Source organism: Dendrobium catenatum, unplaced genomic scaffold (genome assembly GCF_001605985.2).
Source record: "Dendrobium catenatum unplaced genomic scaffold, ASM160598v2 original_scaffold_159283, whole genome shotgun sequence".
Taxonomy (NCBI): domain Eukaryota; kingdom Viridiplantae; phylum Streptophyta; class Magnoliopsida; order Asparagales; family Orchidaceae; genus Dendrobium; species Dendrobium catenatum.
In genome coordinates, this window is record NW_021477709.1 from 53,514 (window position 1) to 68,852 (window position 15,339).

The window sequence follows — 15,339 nt, forward strand, 5'->3', positions numbered from 1 at the left end:
TTATTTTTTTCATGTATTCGGATACATCCATTATGAAACTTTTTATGCATCTAATGGATTAACAATTAATCATAAAATTTTCAAATTGTGCACGTTATCAAAATATATTATCAACACTCATAGCAATTACCCTATGTGAATTATGGCGTGATCAACTCCTTGCATGCCACCTCATCCATCCATATGCTCATGGATTCTACATCACCAATCATGTCGGTTACTTTATGTAAGAATCGAGCATGGATGATTCAATTGAACCGACCACTAATTAATGTAGGCAAGGCAGAATCGAGAGGGCGAGCACCAGGGGGCTGAACACAAGCGCGGGTGTGGCTGGCGGGATCAGATTATGTAGATAAGTTAGGAAATGCATGTGGGAGTGAAAAGCAGCGACTCCTTATGGGAAATAACTCTGATTTGCTCACTCCAGTGGAATTAAACAAGCAAATGAATGTGACAACCAAGAGAAAGTCGTGACCGAAAGGAAGGAGGAGAAGGGAAGCAAGTTCGTCAAAATTTCATTTTTGTGCAAATTTTTATGTGATTTTAGTTTAAGCAGAGACCGATATTTTAATTGAAGGCAAAGGAAGGAAATTGGGATAGAAAGAGAATAAATTTTGTTTTAGAAGTTTCTTTTTCTAATGACAAATGAAGTGTAAGTGATTCAAGTTTAGAGAAGGAAATTTATAAAATGTGATTCCTCTGACTAAAGCAAAAATGTGTGATTGTCCAACAACAACAACAACATCAAGCCTTTATCCCACTACGTGGGGTTAGCTACATAAATCCTTTTTTCTCCATTGTCTTGTTAAGAGTCAAATTCTCATTTAAATCTAATAAATAAATGTCATTTCTAATATTTTATACCCAGGTCTACCTCTATCCTTCTTAACATAAGCCAAATCAAACATTTCTGCCCAGATCAAACATACAATAATGCAGGTCTTCAAATTGGCGATACCTGTTTATCATACATTTTATTTCAATATACATAAATTTTATTTAATAACTTAAACAAAGATGGCGAGTTGGGAGATTGGGTCGAGTCCAACAGAGTAGAAATCAAGTGGAGGGGCTCGGCCCTTGTTATCGCGTGAAATAAGAGGGGTCGGGCGTGAGAGGGAGAAAGGAGCGGAATCAAGTCAGGCGATTGGATTGGTCCACGGATTCCCGACTGAAGATCAAGCGAGATGTTTGGGATCAGCTTAGTCGGGTGCTACCTGCTTGGGATTGACAAGGATCGGATGCGGGTGGCTTGGGAGAAAATCGCGCGTGCAGGCGGGAGATGGAACGACGTCACATGGTTGGCGAGTTCGGCTCGTGATGCCAAGGAAAACGGGTACAGGCCTTGGTTCTTGTATGCGATTGAGAAAATGAAAAAAGGAGGGAGAACATGTTGATACATGCATATAGTCATCAGATTTCAAGGCAAAAAAAAAATAATTCAAATATTTTGCATTGAGTTAAACCAAATTCTTATCTTTTATACTCATTTCAATAACTAGGATTTCTACTTTGATAACATTCACAATGTGAAAAGGAATAGAATAATCAACTTGAATTACATGCCACATTCTAAAATCAATCGATTGCAAAAAATATAAACATACGAATTTTTCAAAAATCAAATGGGATATATTATCAAACAGCGGTGGATGGGTAATTGAATAACCCTCAATAGCATTCATATTTCCAAAATATGCCATTAGATCTTTTCTCTAGGGTTTTAAACCATAAATATAGAAAATCTGCTTTGATATCAATTGAAAGTTCAATTTCAAAACACAAACTCGAGCTTTCGGATTGCAACAGTGGGATGATTCACATAGGATCCAACCAAACTCATCTATTTGGAAGAAATTACCCTTGGCACATAAGCTCCAAGCACATCAAAAGCTACGGCTACGGGCCGCACCATCGATGGAATGCATGGGGAATATGAATACTAAAACGAGAGTTTAGACAATTAGGTTAGGGTGGCTCAATTAATAGAAAAAAAGTTATCTGCACTTGTTGAAGATTTAATTCTATAGAAAGCAAGTTTGGACATATTACACTTGACACTACATTTTAGGGCACAAAAGACGGTATGTATGGGGAAAAAAAACCTCTACATCATCATGAACTTTTCATCTACAATCCAAAGATTATCTTGATTTACCCTTGGAACAGAGTAGGCTGCCACATAATTGTTTCAATAGGAAATTGAAAGGAAGGAAAGAAAAAAAAAGAAATACCGATATCATGAATCATCAAGTAATTGATGTTGAATTCTTAAAGCCTCTAAACTCATAGCAATCTGTACTGATTCCTCAAAGCACAGAAGAAAAATATGAAGCCAAATGTATTGTGAAGGAAAGTTTCATCCGGCCATCATAACCAAGTTTTACAAAGCAAAAAGATTATTTATAGAAATAGCCGGCTAACTAAAAATCTAAACAACACCTACGAACAAATAATATAATAACGTGTTGAAAAGAATAAACTATTTTAATAAAAATAGATAATATCTAGTAAATCCAAATATATAAAGATGATCATATCAATCTTGATGAGCATAAATTGGATGGCAGGCAGTACACAGCAGACGAAACTAATTAATCTCTAAATCCATCTCCGAAAGAACAAGTTCAAGTAAAAAACAGGCAATAGATGTTACATCTAATCATGCTCAAAGGACAAAACTACTTAGAAAACATTAAGGGGGCCAATGCCCTCTTCCCTTGGGATGATTTGCTCTTAATTAAAAACTTGAATAGGTACAAATTTAGGATATTCAAAATGCGACAAAAAGAGTCGTAGTAACCTAAACCTGATGATTTCTCAATCATAATCTACCAGAAATAAAATAAAAGATAGCCATGCGATTACAACAATATTTTCTACGCTCTCATTTTCTAGCATCATGCTTAATAGATGGGGGGGAGCAGGGGTAGTGGAGAGAGCGTAAGAGAGGCGTCCAGAATAACAATTGTAAACATCAAGTAACATCTTCATCTATTTACTCAAACTACACTACAAAAAGAAACCAAATAAGGCAAACTTCCAGAAGGAAATAAGCAAAGAGGGGATTTATAGAAAATCAAAGAGAACATAGCTGAAAATGGTTTTATATTAGTCTGCCTTTAGACGAATTAGAAATGATTGAGAAAGCAGAATTTATAAATAAAATGTTCTTTATCATACCTGATTTGATCCATGCCTAAGACGGCGATACTGTCCAGCAAAAAATTTATCAGAGTATCAGAAAGAACAAAGAAATGGACCAATTACCAGCTGTAAAATATAGGAACTTGTATAGAGACATAATTTTCACCTTGCCAACATTAAAAATTTTTGTTTCATTGCCGAGCCACCGCAAGTATCTTGTAAGTTTGGCCGCTGTAAAAGTCTTGCCTCGAGCTGGTAAACCCACCTTCAATAAAAGACAGGTAAATAGTTTACTTGAAAAAGTGAAACCCTATAGATGAATTGCATGATTAAACAAAAACCTCAAAATAAAACAGACATCACAAATTGTATTTCAAAAACAGCTTAGCAGAAGTCCCCTTCTTTTAAAAGAATGAAAGAGAAGAAATATAATGAAGAAGTTAGGAAGAGCAAAGGATATCCTAGCCCTAATTGCTACAGCTGACTCAAATAGATCCACAAAATAGTTGCAGGCATGCATGTCTTTATGTCTACTTTATAGAACTAAATATACAGGAAAATTATGGTAAGTAGAAGTGCAGTTTCTTGTAATCACTACCCCGAAGATGAAGAACTATTAACCAGACATTAATAAGAGCTTTGGAATTAAAACAAGAATAAATATAAAAAGGAAAACTTTTTGCATGCCAACCAAATAAAGTGAGAGAGTGCGAAGATGAGGCATTGAGATGTATTCTTGGGAAGAAGCTTGTGAACGAGAAGCTACTAGTAACAACAACAAGAACCAATACACCGCATAAGAACACTAGTGGACAAGACTACTTTTAAAAAAAAGACCATCAAGAATAGCTCCAATAGGATAAAACATATAACCAATGAGCAACACTCAATGGCATCAAGTAATGGTGAGGATAAGCGAATTTTTTCACCTAGTTATTGCAACATATGTTAAATTCAATCATGAAATGTGAACGAAAATTTCATTTTATGCTAGAACCAATTACACAGTGCTATGATGGGTCATGGTAAAACATGGCATGTGAGCTTCATAGTCAAGCAATGCACATGGCAATGCATCTCTTTGCTTCACTCCTAAACATGCTTTAATATGCACTTTTAATACACTGAAATCAATATATAAATATCTAGCATATTTGTTCAGTTCAAAAGATTTAGTTTATGTGAATATATATACTACAATATTGATAACTCAATTTAGGATTAAAGTTGAAGTAAAAAAATTGGCAATCTATCGATTCATTAACACAAAGATCCTCCTTACTCTGTCTATACTTCTCCAACAAACCTCTCAACAAATGTACAACTTTCATAATAGGCCTATATGGCATCTAGCTGATTTTTAGAAATATTAGTATCACGTCATTACCTATGCTTAATTACTCTCTCCCATAATTTTAATGTATAACACATTAATTTAATTCCTCTATAATTCGCATATTATTGTGCATCATATTTCTTCTTAAAAATAGGAATCAGCACACTTCTCCGCTCATCAAGCATTTTTTTTACTTCAAAATAATATCAAAAGTTTAGTAACCAAGAAATTCATTGATCTCCTAAGCATTTCTATAATTCTATTGGAATGTCATCAGGTCCTACTATTTTTCACACTTAATTTTTTTAAAGTATCTCCAACTTTGATTTTACTAATACGAAGATAACAACAAAAATCTTTATATTTGATTTAGGGTGCTAAGGTCACTAAAGTCAATCATATTCTCACACTTCATAAAAAGTTTATTGAAATATCTCATCAATATATGTTGAATATCCTCTTCTAAATAAAGCACTTTTTATTTTCATCCTTAATGCACTTTACATGACTAAATCTTAATTTTCCAATCTCTTTACTAGGCTAACTTATATATACATATTTCACCATCCTTAGTATTTAATTTATTATATAAATTACTAAAGATTAAATTCTCTAGATCACAAATAACTTTCTTAGAATCCCTACAGGCTCCTCTATATCTTTTCTAATTTTTCGAGTTTCTATTTTATCTTTTTCTTATACATTTTGATTCCAACATCAACTATTTTTTACTATTATGAGTTTTTTTCTTTTAATTCTCCAAACACATACTTTACAATATTCCTTATATGTTATATCGCTATCTATTTTTTCTTACATAACATTAATTTTCATATGAACAACCCAAATCTTAAGATTTTGAATCTTGCTTCAAAATATTTTTATAAGCATTCTTTAAATACCCCCATCTAATGCTATGATAATATTTTATTTTATTTTTCGTTTCTCACCCCTTCATCTTAAAATCCAAAAATAATAAGAAATGTTTGATACATAAACTTTCACTCTCAATAACTTCATAATTTTTGCAATTTAAATAATCAATTTTTCTTATAAGAATATGCAAGGAAAAAAAATGTCTGGCATTGAGAACTAGAGGGTAAGTTATTACTAATCATGGATGCATTAAATGAGTAGCCTACTATCCATTCAACAAAAAAAAATTAATGAGAGAAGGTGGTGATGATGATGATGTGTATTATACACAAGATAATATTTTACGTAAATTGTTTTGTGTTAATTAAAGAAAATAAAGTATCGTAGTAATTGTGGTGTGGAATGCTAGCTCTTGTAGCAGGAAAAACAGCCATCACAAGTAAGAGAAGATGCAACGATTGTTTGCCTCATACTACCAAAACTATTGCCAGGCGTCGATCTTCTTTTGGTTCATGCATCTGATCAGCCACAGCTGCTGCAGCAACAGCTCCAGCTGCTGCTGGAATTGCCTATAAACAATAAAATAAATGTGATAGCATAATCAACAGCAGACCACAAATGAGCTAAAAGGAAATAATTCAAAAACATGAAACGGATATAAGAGTAAAGAAAACCAAATGTAGAATTATATACACGTTGGAAAGAAGAATAGCATGTACTCATACAGAAAGCTGATTCCTATTACACACTAATTAATAGTGGAATTAACATAATTGATAAGTGACATAGTATGCTTCAAGAAGACGCTCTAATAGAGTAAATAAAAAATCAAGAGGATGATGAGGTATCATAAAAGGCTTTTTAAAAGGTATTAAATCTCAGGCCCGTTAATGAAAGATATTTAGGGTTTACTAATGTCAATATGGAATATTGTTGATATATTGTTGAGCAAATATATATTGTAGTCCTTTGCGTGTTGTAGTGTCAATATGGAATATTTTTCATTCATTCTTATTTGCTAGACTTTTATGCTCGTAGGTTGGTCTATCATGTTTGTAGTCTATGCTTCACAATTTGATTGTACAATTTTATAATCCAATAAAATGTGTTGATGTCTAACATGCCACAATAGCGAAGTTGAAGCCTACAATAGCATGAGATTCAGGAATTATAAGGAAGAAGGGAAGCTGACGCACACCAAATAGGTAATCAACTTTTATATACAGTAAATAGATCGCATATGAAAGGGAAAAAAAGAATCCAATCCCTAAAAAGGAAGATTGAAAGCAGCCCCTTGCATTGCGAACAAAATACGTGGAACAGCTGCATTAAGCTACAGGAATAATGAAATAAAGCAAAATCATCCAAATCAGCTACGTGACAAAACAGGAAATTGGATCAGCAACAAAAACAACATCATATGAAAAATCAAATTCTCATTTAAATCTAACAAAAAAGATCATTTCTAACACTTTCTAACTGAGTCTTTAAAGGTCTACTTCTTGTTGGAGAAATTTTGTCATCCTCAATGGATTGAATATTTTATAATTGAGCACGACATAAAAAATAATATAATATTCAGAAAGATAAAAATATTATTTCGCTGTGGACTCAATAACAAAACTCACAGTTTTAATTTTCACAGGAATTTTCTCTTATTCAATATTTTGTTGAATATGATTTATTGTATTTTGGGGTACGGATGCCCCATAGAGGCAAACCCCTATGGTTAATTATATCTCAAGCATTTGTTACTTGAGAACACTTTGGATTAAACTAGTGGTTTCTTAATAATCTTTAAAGCATTGGCTTTTTTTTTTAATTTGAGAAATTCTCTTTCAAAGATTTGGTTTTGGGAATTTCAAGGAAGGTATGATCAACTTTAAATCATATTTTAAGCATGGAAACCAAATGAATGAGAATATATGAGTACTTGATTCTGAGAAAACTCAAAGGTACTCAAACTATTCTATGTTGGGCTTTATATTTTAAAATTAGAATTTTTGTTCAAGTTGACCAATTTGATTTAGAATGTTTGAGTTTATAATCCAACAACATATGTTGAAGGAAATGCCTGAAATGTAAGGTCCTATGAAGTGACTGGAGTAAACAACAACCTTGTATCCTAGAACTAAGGTGAAGACTATTGAGGGATAGTACCTCGAACCTAAGTCTAATGGAGTGTAAGGAACTTACAACTTACACCTCACAATAAGCATAAGTTATACTGACCTCAGAATTTACAATCCTGGCAGGAAAAGGCAATAAGATAAACCCACCTAATCGCTTTTAAAACCATAAAGTGCAGTTAAATAATTTTTTAGCTGATCCTTAAGTGGGTTTTCTACATGTGACACACTAGCCATGCATAATCATTTTATTTTTTAAAATTTGGCTCATTAGAGTAAGCCATGCAATTTGCTTTTATTTAGAAATTAGTTATGATTGATTTTAAATTATTTACATGTAAATTGGTAGAAAAATTAGTTTTATCCTGAAAGTATGTTGTATAACAAAGTTCAAAACTCTCAAGCAAAAGCAAGTGAATAAACTTAGGAAAAAGCATGTATTTCTAATGCGTACTCAATAAACCATCAAAACATGTATAGATTTATAAAAATCAACCAACAAGAAAATAAAATGTAGAGTCCAATTATTACAATAATAGTTAACAGCTGAGTTGTCTGTCATTATACAACCCAGTCAAATTTTTATAGACTCAGCCAATGGGGTCTTTAAGCTTTAGCTTTTAGATGTATCTAAGGCATCACCCAAGAGAATTCATTCTTCTGGTTCATCTCTTCTGTAACTATATCTCATAGGCTTAAACATACTTCCTAAGTCTATCAAATATATTTTAAAAACAAAACAGACAAAATAAAAATGGACTAGGAATCATTTTATATAACAAAAAAGGCATCTCAGAATTGCCTAGCACTTAAATTGTCAAGCCCTGTTTCTATCCTATTGATCATACCTTCTAGTGGGGTTTTAAGCAACACCTACAAGTAAACAGTGTTAAATAATCATGATTTATTTTTATCCCCTCTTGGACAAAGCCACCTGCAGAAAAGGATAGATATATTTATATCCTATCTACTTAAGGGCAAGTGCCTACAACGTAGACAATCCAATAGACATCACACCACATCATCAACCACATGCACAGAAAAAGAAAATTATAATATTAGCATGCCTAGGGGCTACGCACCTAACTGTGTCGGCTATGTTATATATTGCACAACAAGTGGTGTTTTATTTTGTTGAGAGACATAAATGTTTAATTTTAATCCAAATGAGATTTCACTTTTAATTGTGTGAGACGTAAAACTTTTATTTGATTTTTATTTGTTTCATATTTAGAAGAGTTATGAAAAACTCATAAAATAACCACTGCTTGCTTTGAAGCAAACCTGCTACTTATGAAATCTTAAGATCCAATAATATAGGCATTTAACCTTTTAGGGTGGAATGATTGATCGTTGTATCAAAAAAACTCAGTATTTTTTTAGGATTTTGAGTTTCTCTTAGTGTTTGGATAAAAGGGAAATATTTACCTAATAGCATAAGGTAAACATGCCTACGGGTTTGACTTAGGACTTTGAGAAATTCACCTAAAAGGATAAGGTGAACTTCAACAGATAGAGGCTCCTAAAGGATATCTAAATATTATATTTTAAATATCATAAAAGAAATCACTTATTTTGTTAAATGAAATGTTACTTAGATTTTGAGTCTAGGTAGAGGGGGCATCCACTTAACTATGGATCAAATGGATGAAGGTGATGAAGTACCTAAAGCTCTGAAGCTAAAGGTAGGGGAGAAATTTCCTACAACTTTAAGGTTGAAGGGAAGGGAAATTCTCTTTAGCTTTAAAACTAAAGAGAGGAAAATCTTCTATAGCTTTGAGGTTGGAAAAAATGAGATGAGGCCTATAATTGTTCGGTTAAGATTGGAGATCTTCTAAAGCTTTTAGAGCCTAGAGAAGTGAAGGAAGACTTGTAGCTTTATGGCTAAAAATCAAGAGGTCTCCTCAAATTAGCTTTGTAGATGTATTCAAGTTCATGAACATTCATACATGTTAAGGTTATTTAAGAGTTCATTTAACCATTTGATTTGAAAATGACATAAATAAACCCGAGTAATCTCCAAAGTAAAATAGAGTACATCTACGGACCTTTGAAGGCCCATATTATACTCCAAATTAGTTTCATCAAAGCTTGAAATTAAACGGGCATATTTACACATTTTGCAAATTTTAAAGCTCATTACGTGAAACTTGAAGAACAACCTACAACATGCATTTAATTTGTTTAAATGTAACGTCGTGAAGCTCGAACAATGACCTACAAAGCCTAGGCTTTTCCATATGCAAAGGTTTAGGATCTAATATGAATGCTAATGCATGCATTTAGAACATATTGGACACCAATCCAACGACCCTATGCGTATCGTCATCCTTCTCAGGATCTCACGTGAGAGCAAACAAGTGAAAATAGCCATATTTCCACTGTTTTGTGGAGAGAACAGCAAACATAGGATTTTTTCTTAGGTTTAAAATTTTAAATGTGAGGTTTCTATGGGCCTAAGGGCATGGGAAATGTCAAACACACCCATTGGCTTGAAGGCCTAGAGGATTTCCTAAGTTTAAGAGATTTAACCTCACCGGAGCAATCATGGTAAAAACCCGATATTTGGACCTCTTGGATGTTGACTTTGTGTCGTGAGCGCACCAGAGAGAAATGTATGAAGAACAATTCAACCATCAACAACTTTGGCGCTTCTTTTCTCTGATTTTGGAAAACTCCAAATGGTAGGACCTCTTAGGAGGGTTGCACGGTTCAGCTAGAGGCACGCAAACATCGGAAGTATGAGTAATTGGCCAGTCGGTCCCGATTTCCTCTCAAGATCATACACAAAGAGTAGTCGAGCCACTCAATCGACCCAGGTCACATGCACAAAAGCTCCTCCAATTGTCCCTGCACTCGGTCTGGCCTATGCTCGCACTTGAAAAGCCGCTCGACCCTCCCTGATTCTTTCTCGGGCACGCACGCATGAAAGGGCCTCACATCTCCTCCAAATATACACACGTAGAAGACACAAAGCTCCCAAGCGCTCAATTCCACCTCCCTCCTCCGCTCTCCCTCTCATCTCCTATGATACTCACGAAACAGGGAAAAAATGAAAATCGAAGAGGCCCTGCTACATTTCGTGTACAGGAAAGCATAGATACTCGATCTCCCACTCTCGAGTACCCGCTACAGGATTTGACATGAATGTAGTGGTGCAAACGAGCGAATTTCCAAGGCAAATAAGAGTTGTTGGAAGCAGAATTTGATTTGGAAAGTCAAATTATGCTGATTAGGTTTGAAATTGAGCTTGAATCAAACTTGAATTGAATCGATTTGAGTTTGATTTGGTTTGGTCGAGCTAATTTGAGGAAAGTAGACTCGAATTGACACCGATTTGAGTTGAATTGGGTTCAACAAGGCTCAAATAAATTGATTGGGTTTAATTAAAACCGATTGGACCCGATTCGACTCGATCTAAGTCGAGTCGACACAAAAAATTGTCAGCACCTCTATCATTCTTAACATGGGTCAAATCTAATACAACTACTCTTTTAACAGGGTAATCAGAGTGGTGACGTTTTATATGGCCAAACCATCAAAAAGGATTCATGTAGCCGACCCCACGTAGTGTGACAAAGGCTTGATGTTGTTGTTTTTGTTGTCTTATCAGCAAGAAGAATATCATCAGCAAAAAACATACACCATAGTACATCCTCTTGCAAATGTCTAGTAAGAATATCAATGACTAAAGCAAAACGATATGGGCTTAAAGTTGATCATTGATGTAATCGGACTGAAATAGGAAAATACTATATCAAACCACCTTATGTTCAAACACAAGTAACAGCTCAAGCATATATTTCCTTAATGACTTGAATATAAGTATTATAACTCCTTTCTTTTCTAGAACTCTCTAGAGCGCTTCTTTTGAAATTTTATCATATGTTTTCTCTAAATCAATAAATATCATATGTAGAAACTCCATATTTGTAATAACTGATTGGGTGGCCGGTTCGGAACAGAACCGGCCAATCCTCTTATTATTAGTCGCGACCCAAGAGGGCTCGGTATTAGTGAACGAAACAGAGAGGAGGGGGGAGACGTTCGCGAACAGGCAGGGGGCGGACGTCCGAACTCGCGAAAAAGCTTGGGGAAGTTTTGTTTTGCCATTTTTATCAAACGAACATATTGGAGGGTAAGAATAAACAATTCCTTTTCATTCCTATTATTATAGAAGCGGGGATTTGGGAGAAACGACGGTGAAAGAGAGGAACAATTTGGAAGGAAAGAGGAAAAAGGTTTGTTTTCTCAAACTTTTATAAATTGATCATAATCCTCTCTAATTAGTGGAAACATTTAATTTGAAGATAAGGAAGACATTTGGAAGCGAGGAGAGGAGATTTGTGCGGGAGAAAGAGGAAGTTTTGGGATTTAGAAAAAATCCCCTCATTGTAAGTAGACTTTCATATGAATTTTGTTAAATAGCATATTTGTTTTATGAAAATTATATTGTTTAATTTTAGGGATTTAAAGGGAGAGACCAAGTTGTAGGAGTTCATTTCAACAAAAACTCAACAACGAAAGAAACTTACAACCGGTTGTAGGAGTTCATTTCAACAAGTTGTAGGAGTTCATTTCAACACAAACAAACTTTAGGATTGCAAAAGCTAAATGTCTTCCTTAAAACATAAACATAACAAACTTACAACCATATAACTTATATTAATTTAGAGAAGAATGATACAATTGGAAGGGATACCGGGAGAGAAGAAAGAGATAGAAAATCAAGATGAATTATAAGAGAGAAAAAGGTAGAAGACAATAGCTCGCAAGCTATTCCAAACCTGCAGGTTTCATGCTCCAAAAATTATCACATATTTCCTCTCTTTTACTGCAGCAAAACCAACCCCTATTTATAATAAAAAGAAGGGAAAAGAGCATTGATTACATATAGTTAATGCACCTCACAACTAGTCAATAAGAACTCCTTAAAAACTCACAACCAATAGGGACCGAGAGGGCAGCAACCAGGGGGGAACCGAAGCAAAATCAACAACCAATACGGAGTAAAACTGAAGCATTAATAGCAACTAAACACGGCAACCAAAGGGGCAGCATTTGGGATTAAAAATCTACATGGAGAAAGACCAAACAGTACATAGGGAAGTCCAAATAGCAAAAATAGCACCTAGGGAATACCAAACATCATTTTCGGAATTCCGAACAGCAAAAAAAGCACCTAGGGAATTCCAAATAGCATTTTGGGAATTCCAAACATCAAAAACAGCACCTAGGGAATACCAAACAGCATTTTGGGAATTCCAAACAGCACTTTGCCCACATCAATTCTCCTTTGGCGGAAGAATCTCATCTCCTGATGAGATCGTCGCAAAACTTTGAAAATGTGTCATTTTCAATTCTCGAATTAACATGTCATACTTTCTTTTGATGATCTCCTTTTCTTGTTCAAATTCGGACTGGAGTTAAAGCTTCTTAACTTCAAATCTCTCGGCACTTAAATGCAATTATCCTTGAATCTTGAGAAGCTCATTTTGTAGAGGATTAGAAGAATATGCTTGAGGTGGAACCCATTTTATTGTTGGAAGCATGTCCTCGGGAATCCAATGCATAATTAAATGTCTTACTTAATTGCCTTCAACTTGTTTGTTTTAACTTTCCATTTTTTTATAAAAGAAAGTGAAACACTCACAACAACCTAGAAGCGCTCTGATATCAAATTGATGCAATAAAAAAAATTATTGCAAAGACACAAATATGTACGTCTACCTTAAACATAAACTTGACAATACTATTATAAAATAAAGACACACCTTGCAACTTCAAATAAAAAGGACACAACAACAAACAATATAAATGAAACACGACGCAATGACACCTTACAAATACGACTCAAAGCACCTTACAACTTTTATACATTTTAGAGAAGAAAGATACTTATGGAATGATAGGTAGAAGGTCCAAGACGAAACAGAAATAGGGTAGAGGAGGATAGCTCGCAAGCTAATGAAACCCGCAGGTTTACATTCCAAAAATCATCAAAAAATCTCTCTAAAAAAGCAGCAAACAGGCCCTTAAATAGGGAAAATGTAAACCAAACAGCCTCCCACAAGTGTCACCCAATCACCCAAACAAAACAGGGAGAAAACCTAAAGAACAAGGCACAGCCAGCCGAGGAATCGAGCAACCCAGCATCCCAACAGCCAACGCAGGAACCGAACCGTTAGAAAACTCAATAGACACCAAAGAAGGGCACGGCCAACCTAGGAACCGAGCAGCCAGCCAACCAACAACCACCAAGGAAAGGCACAGCAAGCCAAGGAACCATCAGCTGTGAACTCCAAACACCATGAAGCCAAGGACAATTAGGTCAAGCCCAATAGATGAAAAAAAGCCCATCAATAAATACCCAAATGAAATTTTTTTTGCCTACATTAGCGGGCTAAAGGTCAAGTTGTTGCAGCTCTGGGTGTATGAAAGCGCGATTTATTTAGGGTTTTAGTTTAGGATTTAGGTAAATTTTAATATATATATATATATATATATATATATATATAGGGTGAAGCGTACGCCTCGTGCCAGCTATGTGAGGCATGCTTCAAGGTGGGCCTCAGACAAGCTAAGGCGCATGTCTCATAAAAAGAAGCTCAAGGTATTTTTCACTGGAATTGTGCTAAGGAAGGCCTCAAGGTGAGACTCAAATTGCGCAATTTTAAATGATGATTCAAACTGTAACACCCCACAATACCCCTTACAAGTAACACAAAGTGTAACAGAGAAAACATAACATTTATAATTCTTAACATCTAATACTTTTGATCATTTGAAAACTTATGTCTTTTCCATCCACTAAATAATACATTTTTTGAATAAACGGAAGCATCTAAATTATAATTGTTCCAATTTCATCACATAAACTATTACAAAGTCACTAATAAAAATCAACTTTTCCATCCACTAAATAATACATTTTTTGAATAAACGGAAGCATCTAAATTATAATTGTTCCAATTTCATCACATAAACTATTACAAAGACACTAATAAAAATCAACATACATTATCACAATTTTAGCAAGTTGCATACCTCACATGAATAATCGCAAACACGGCTAAAAAGAAAACCTAAATATTCAATAATCTGAGCCTAATCTGCGACAATTTTTTTCTTGCCTTTCCTTGTAATAAAAGTCAGTATAAAAACTAATAAGCTATAAAATTCATAAAGTTATGCAATTTAAATAAGAAATAAATGCTAGATTACATGGAATAATATGATTGAAATCATAACTTAATCAACTCACAAATATTTGCAAAACAATATAAAATCACATTTAGAATCATCTTTTATTTCATTTGAAACTTGTACATAATATCATAATTAATCTTCTAAGATTCTGACTATCATTTTTCATATAGTTAGCTTTCATAAAAATGTATAATGGAACCCAGGTAAACCTGACATTATTGTCATTGAACTATATAAAGATCTTTTTTACCTCTTTTGGAATCCATTTTGCCCCACCTGCAACGCAAGTTTCATATCTAGGGTCCTTTTGTCTTACTTGCAACATAGGTATCATATCATTTCATAGCGAGGAGACAAATCGTCAAGGAATAAGAAATGCAATTATAAATTGTAAAAGCAAATATTATTAATTCTAGATACATACAATTTTACTTAACTCAATTGAAAGAATAAATGCATTAAGATGATTCATATTATTGAATATAAGCATATATCCAAGCATTAATGTATAAGCAACCATATGTATATTTGAATAATTTAAATTTAAAATAAGATGTGGTATGATTGTTTAAAGATTTTTCTAGTTGACATAATTTAGAAAGGAACTCATTACATTACATGTTGCATATACATTCTTTT

General features: G+C 34.0%; 1 protein-coding gene across 1 annotated transcript in view; it reads right to left on the bottom strand.

Annotated features, from left to right (window-relative positions):
• LOC110099674 (6-phosphofructo-2-kinase/fructose-2,6-bisphosphatase-like) overlaps positions 1–5,927 on the bottom strand; it is a 57,440-nt gene extending 51,513 nt beyond the window's left edge. The window contains exons 1-3 of the mRNA XM_028692279.1: positions 5,839–5,927; positions 3,317–3,415; positions 3,187–3,216 (exon numbers count right to left, since the gene is read on the bottom strand). Of these exons, the coding sequence (XP_028548112.1) occupies positions 3,187–3,216; positions 3,317–3,415; positions 5,839–5,880 (171 nt within the window). The 5' untranslated portion in view covers positions 5,881–5,927. The remainder of the gene's footprint in view (positions 1–3,186; positions 3,217–3,316; positions 3,416–5,838) is intronic.
• Positions 5,928–15,339: the final 9,412 nt, after the last annotated feature.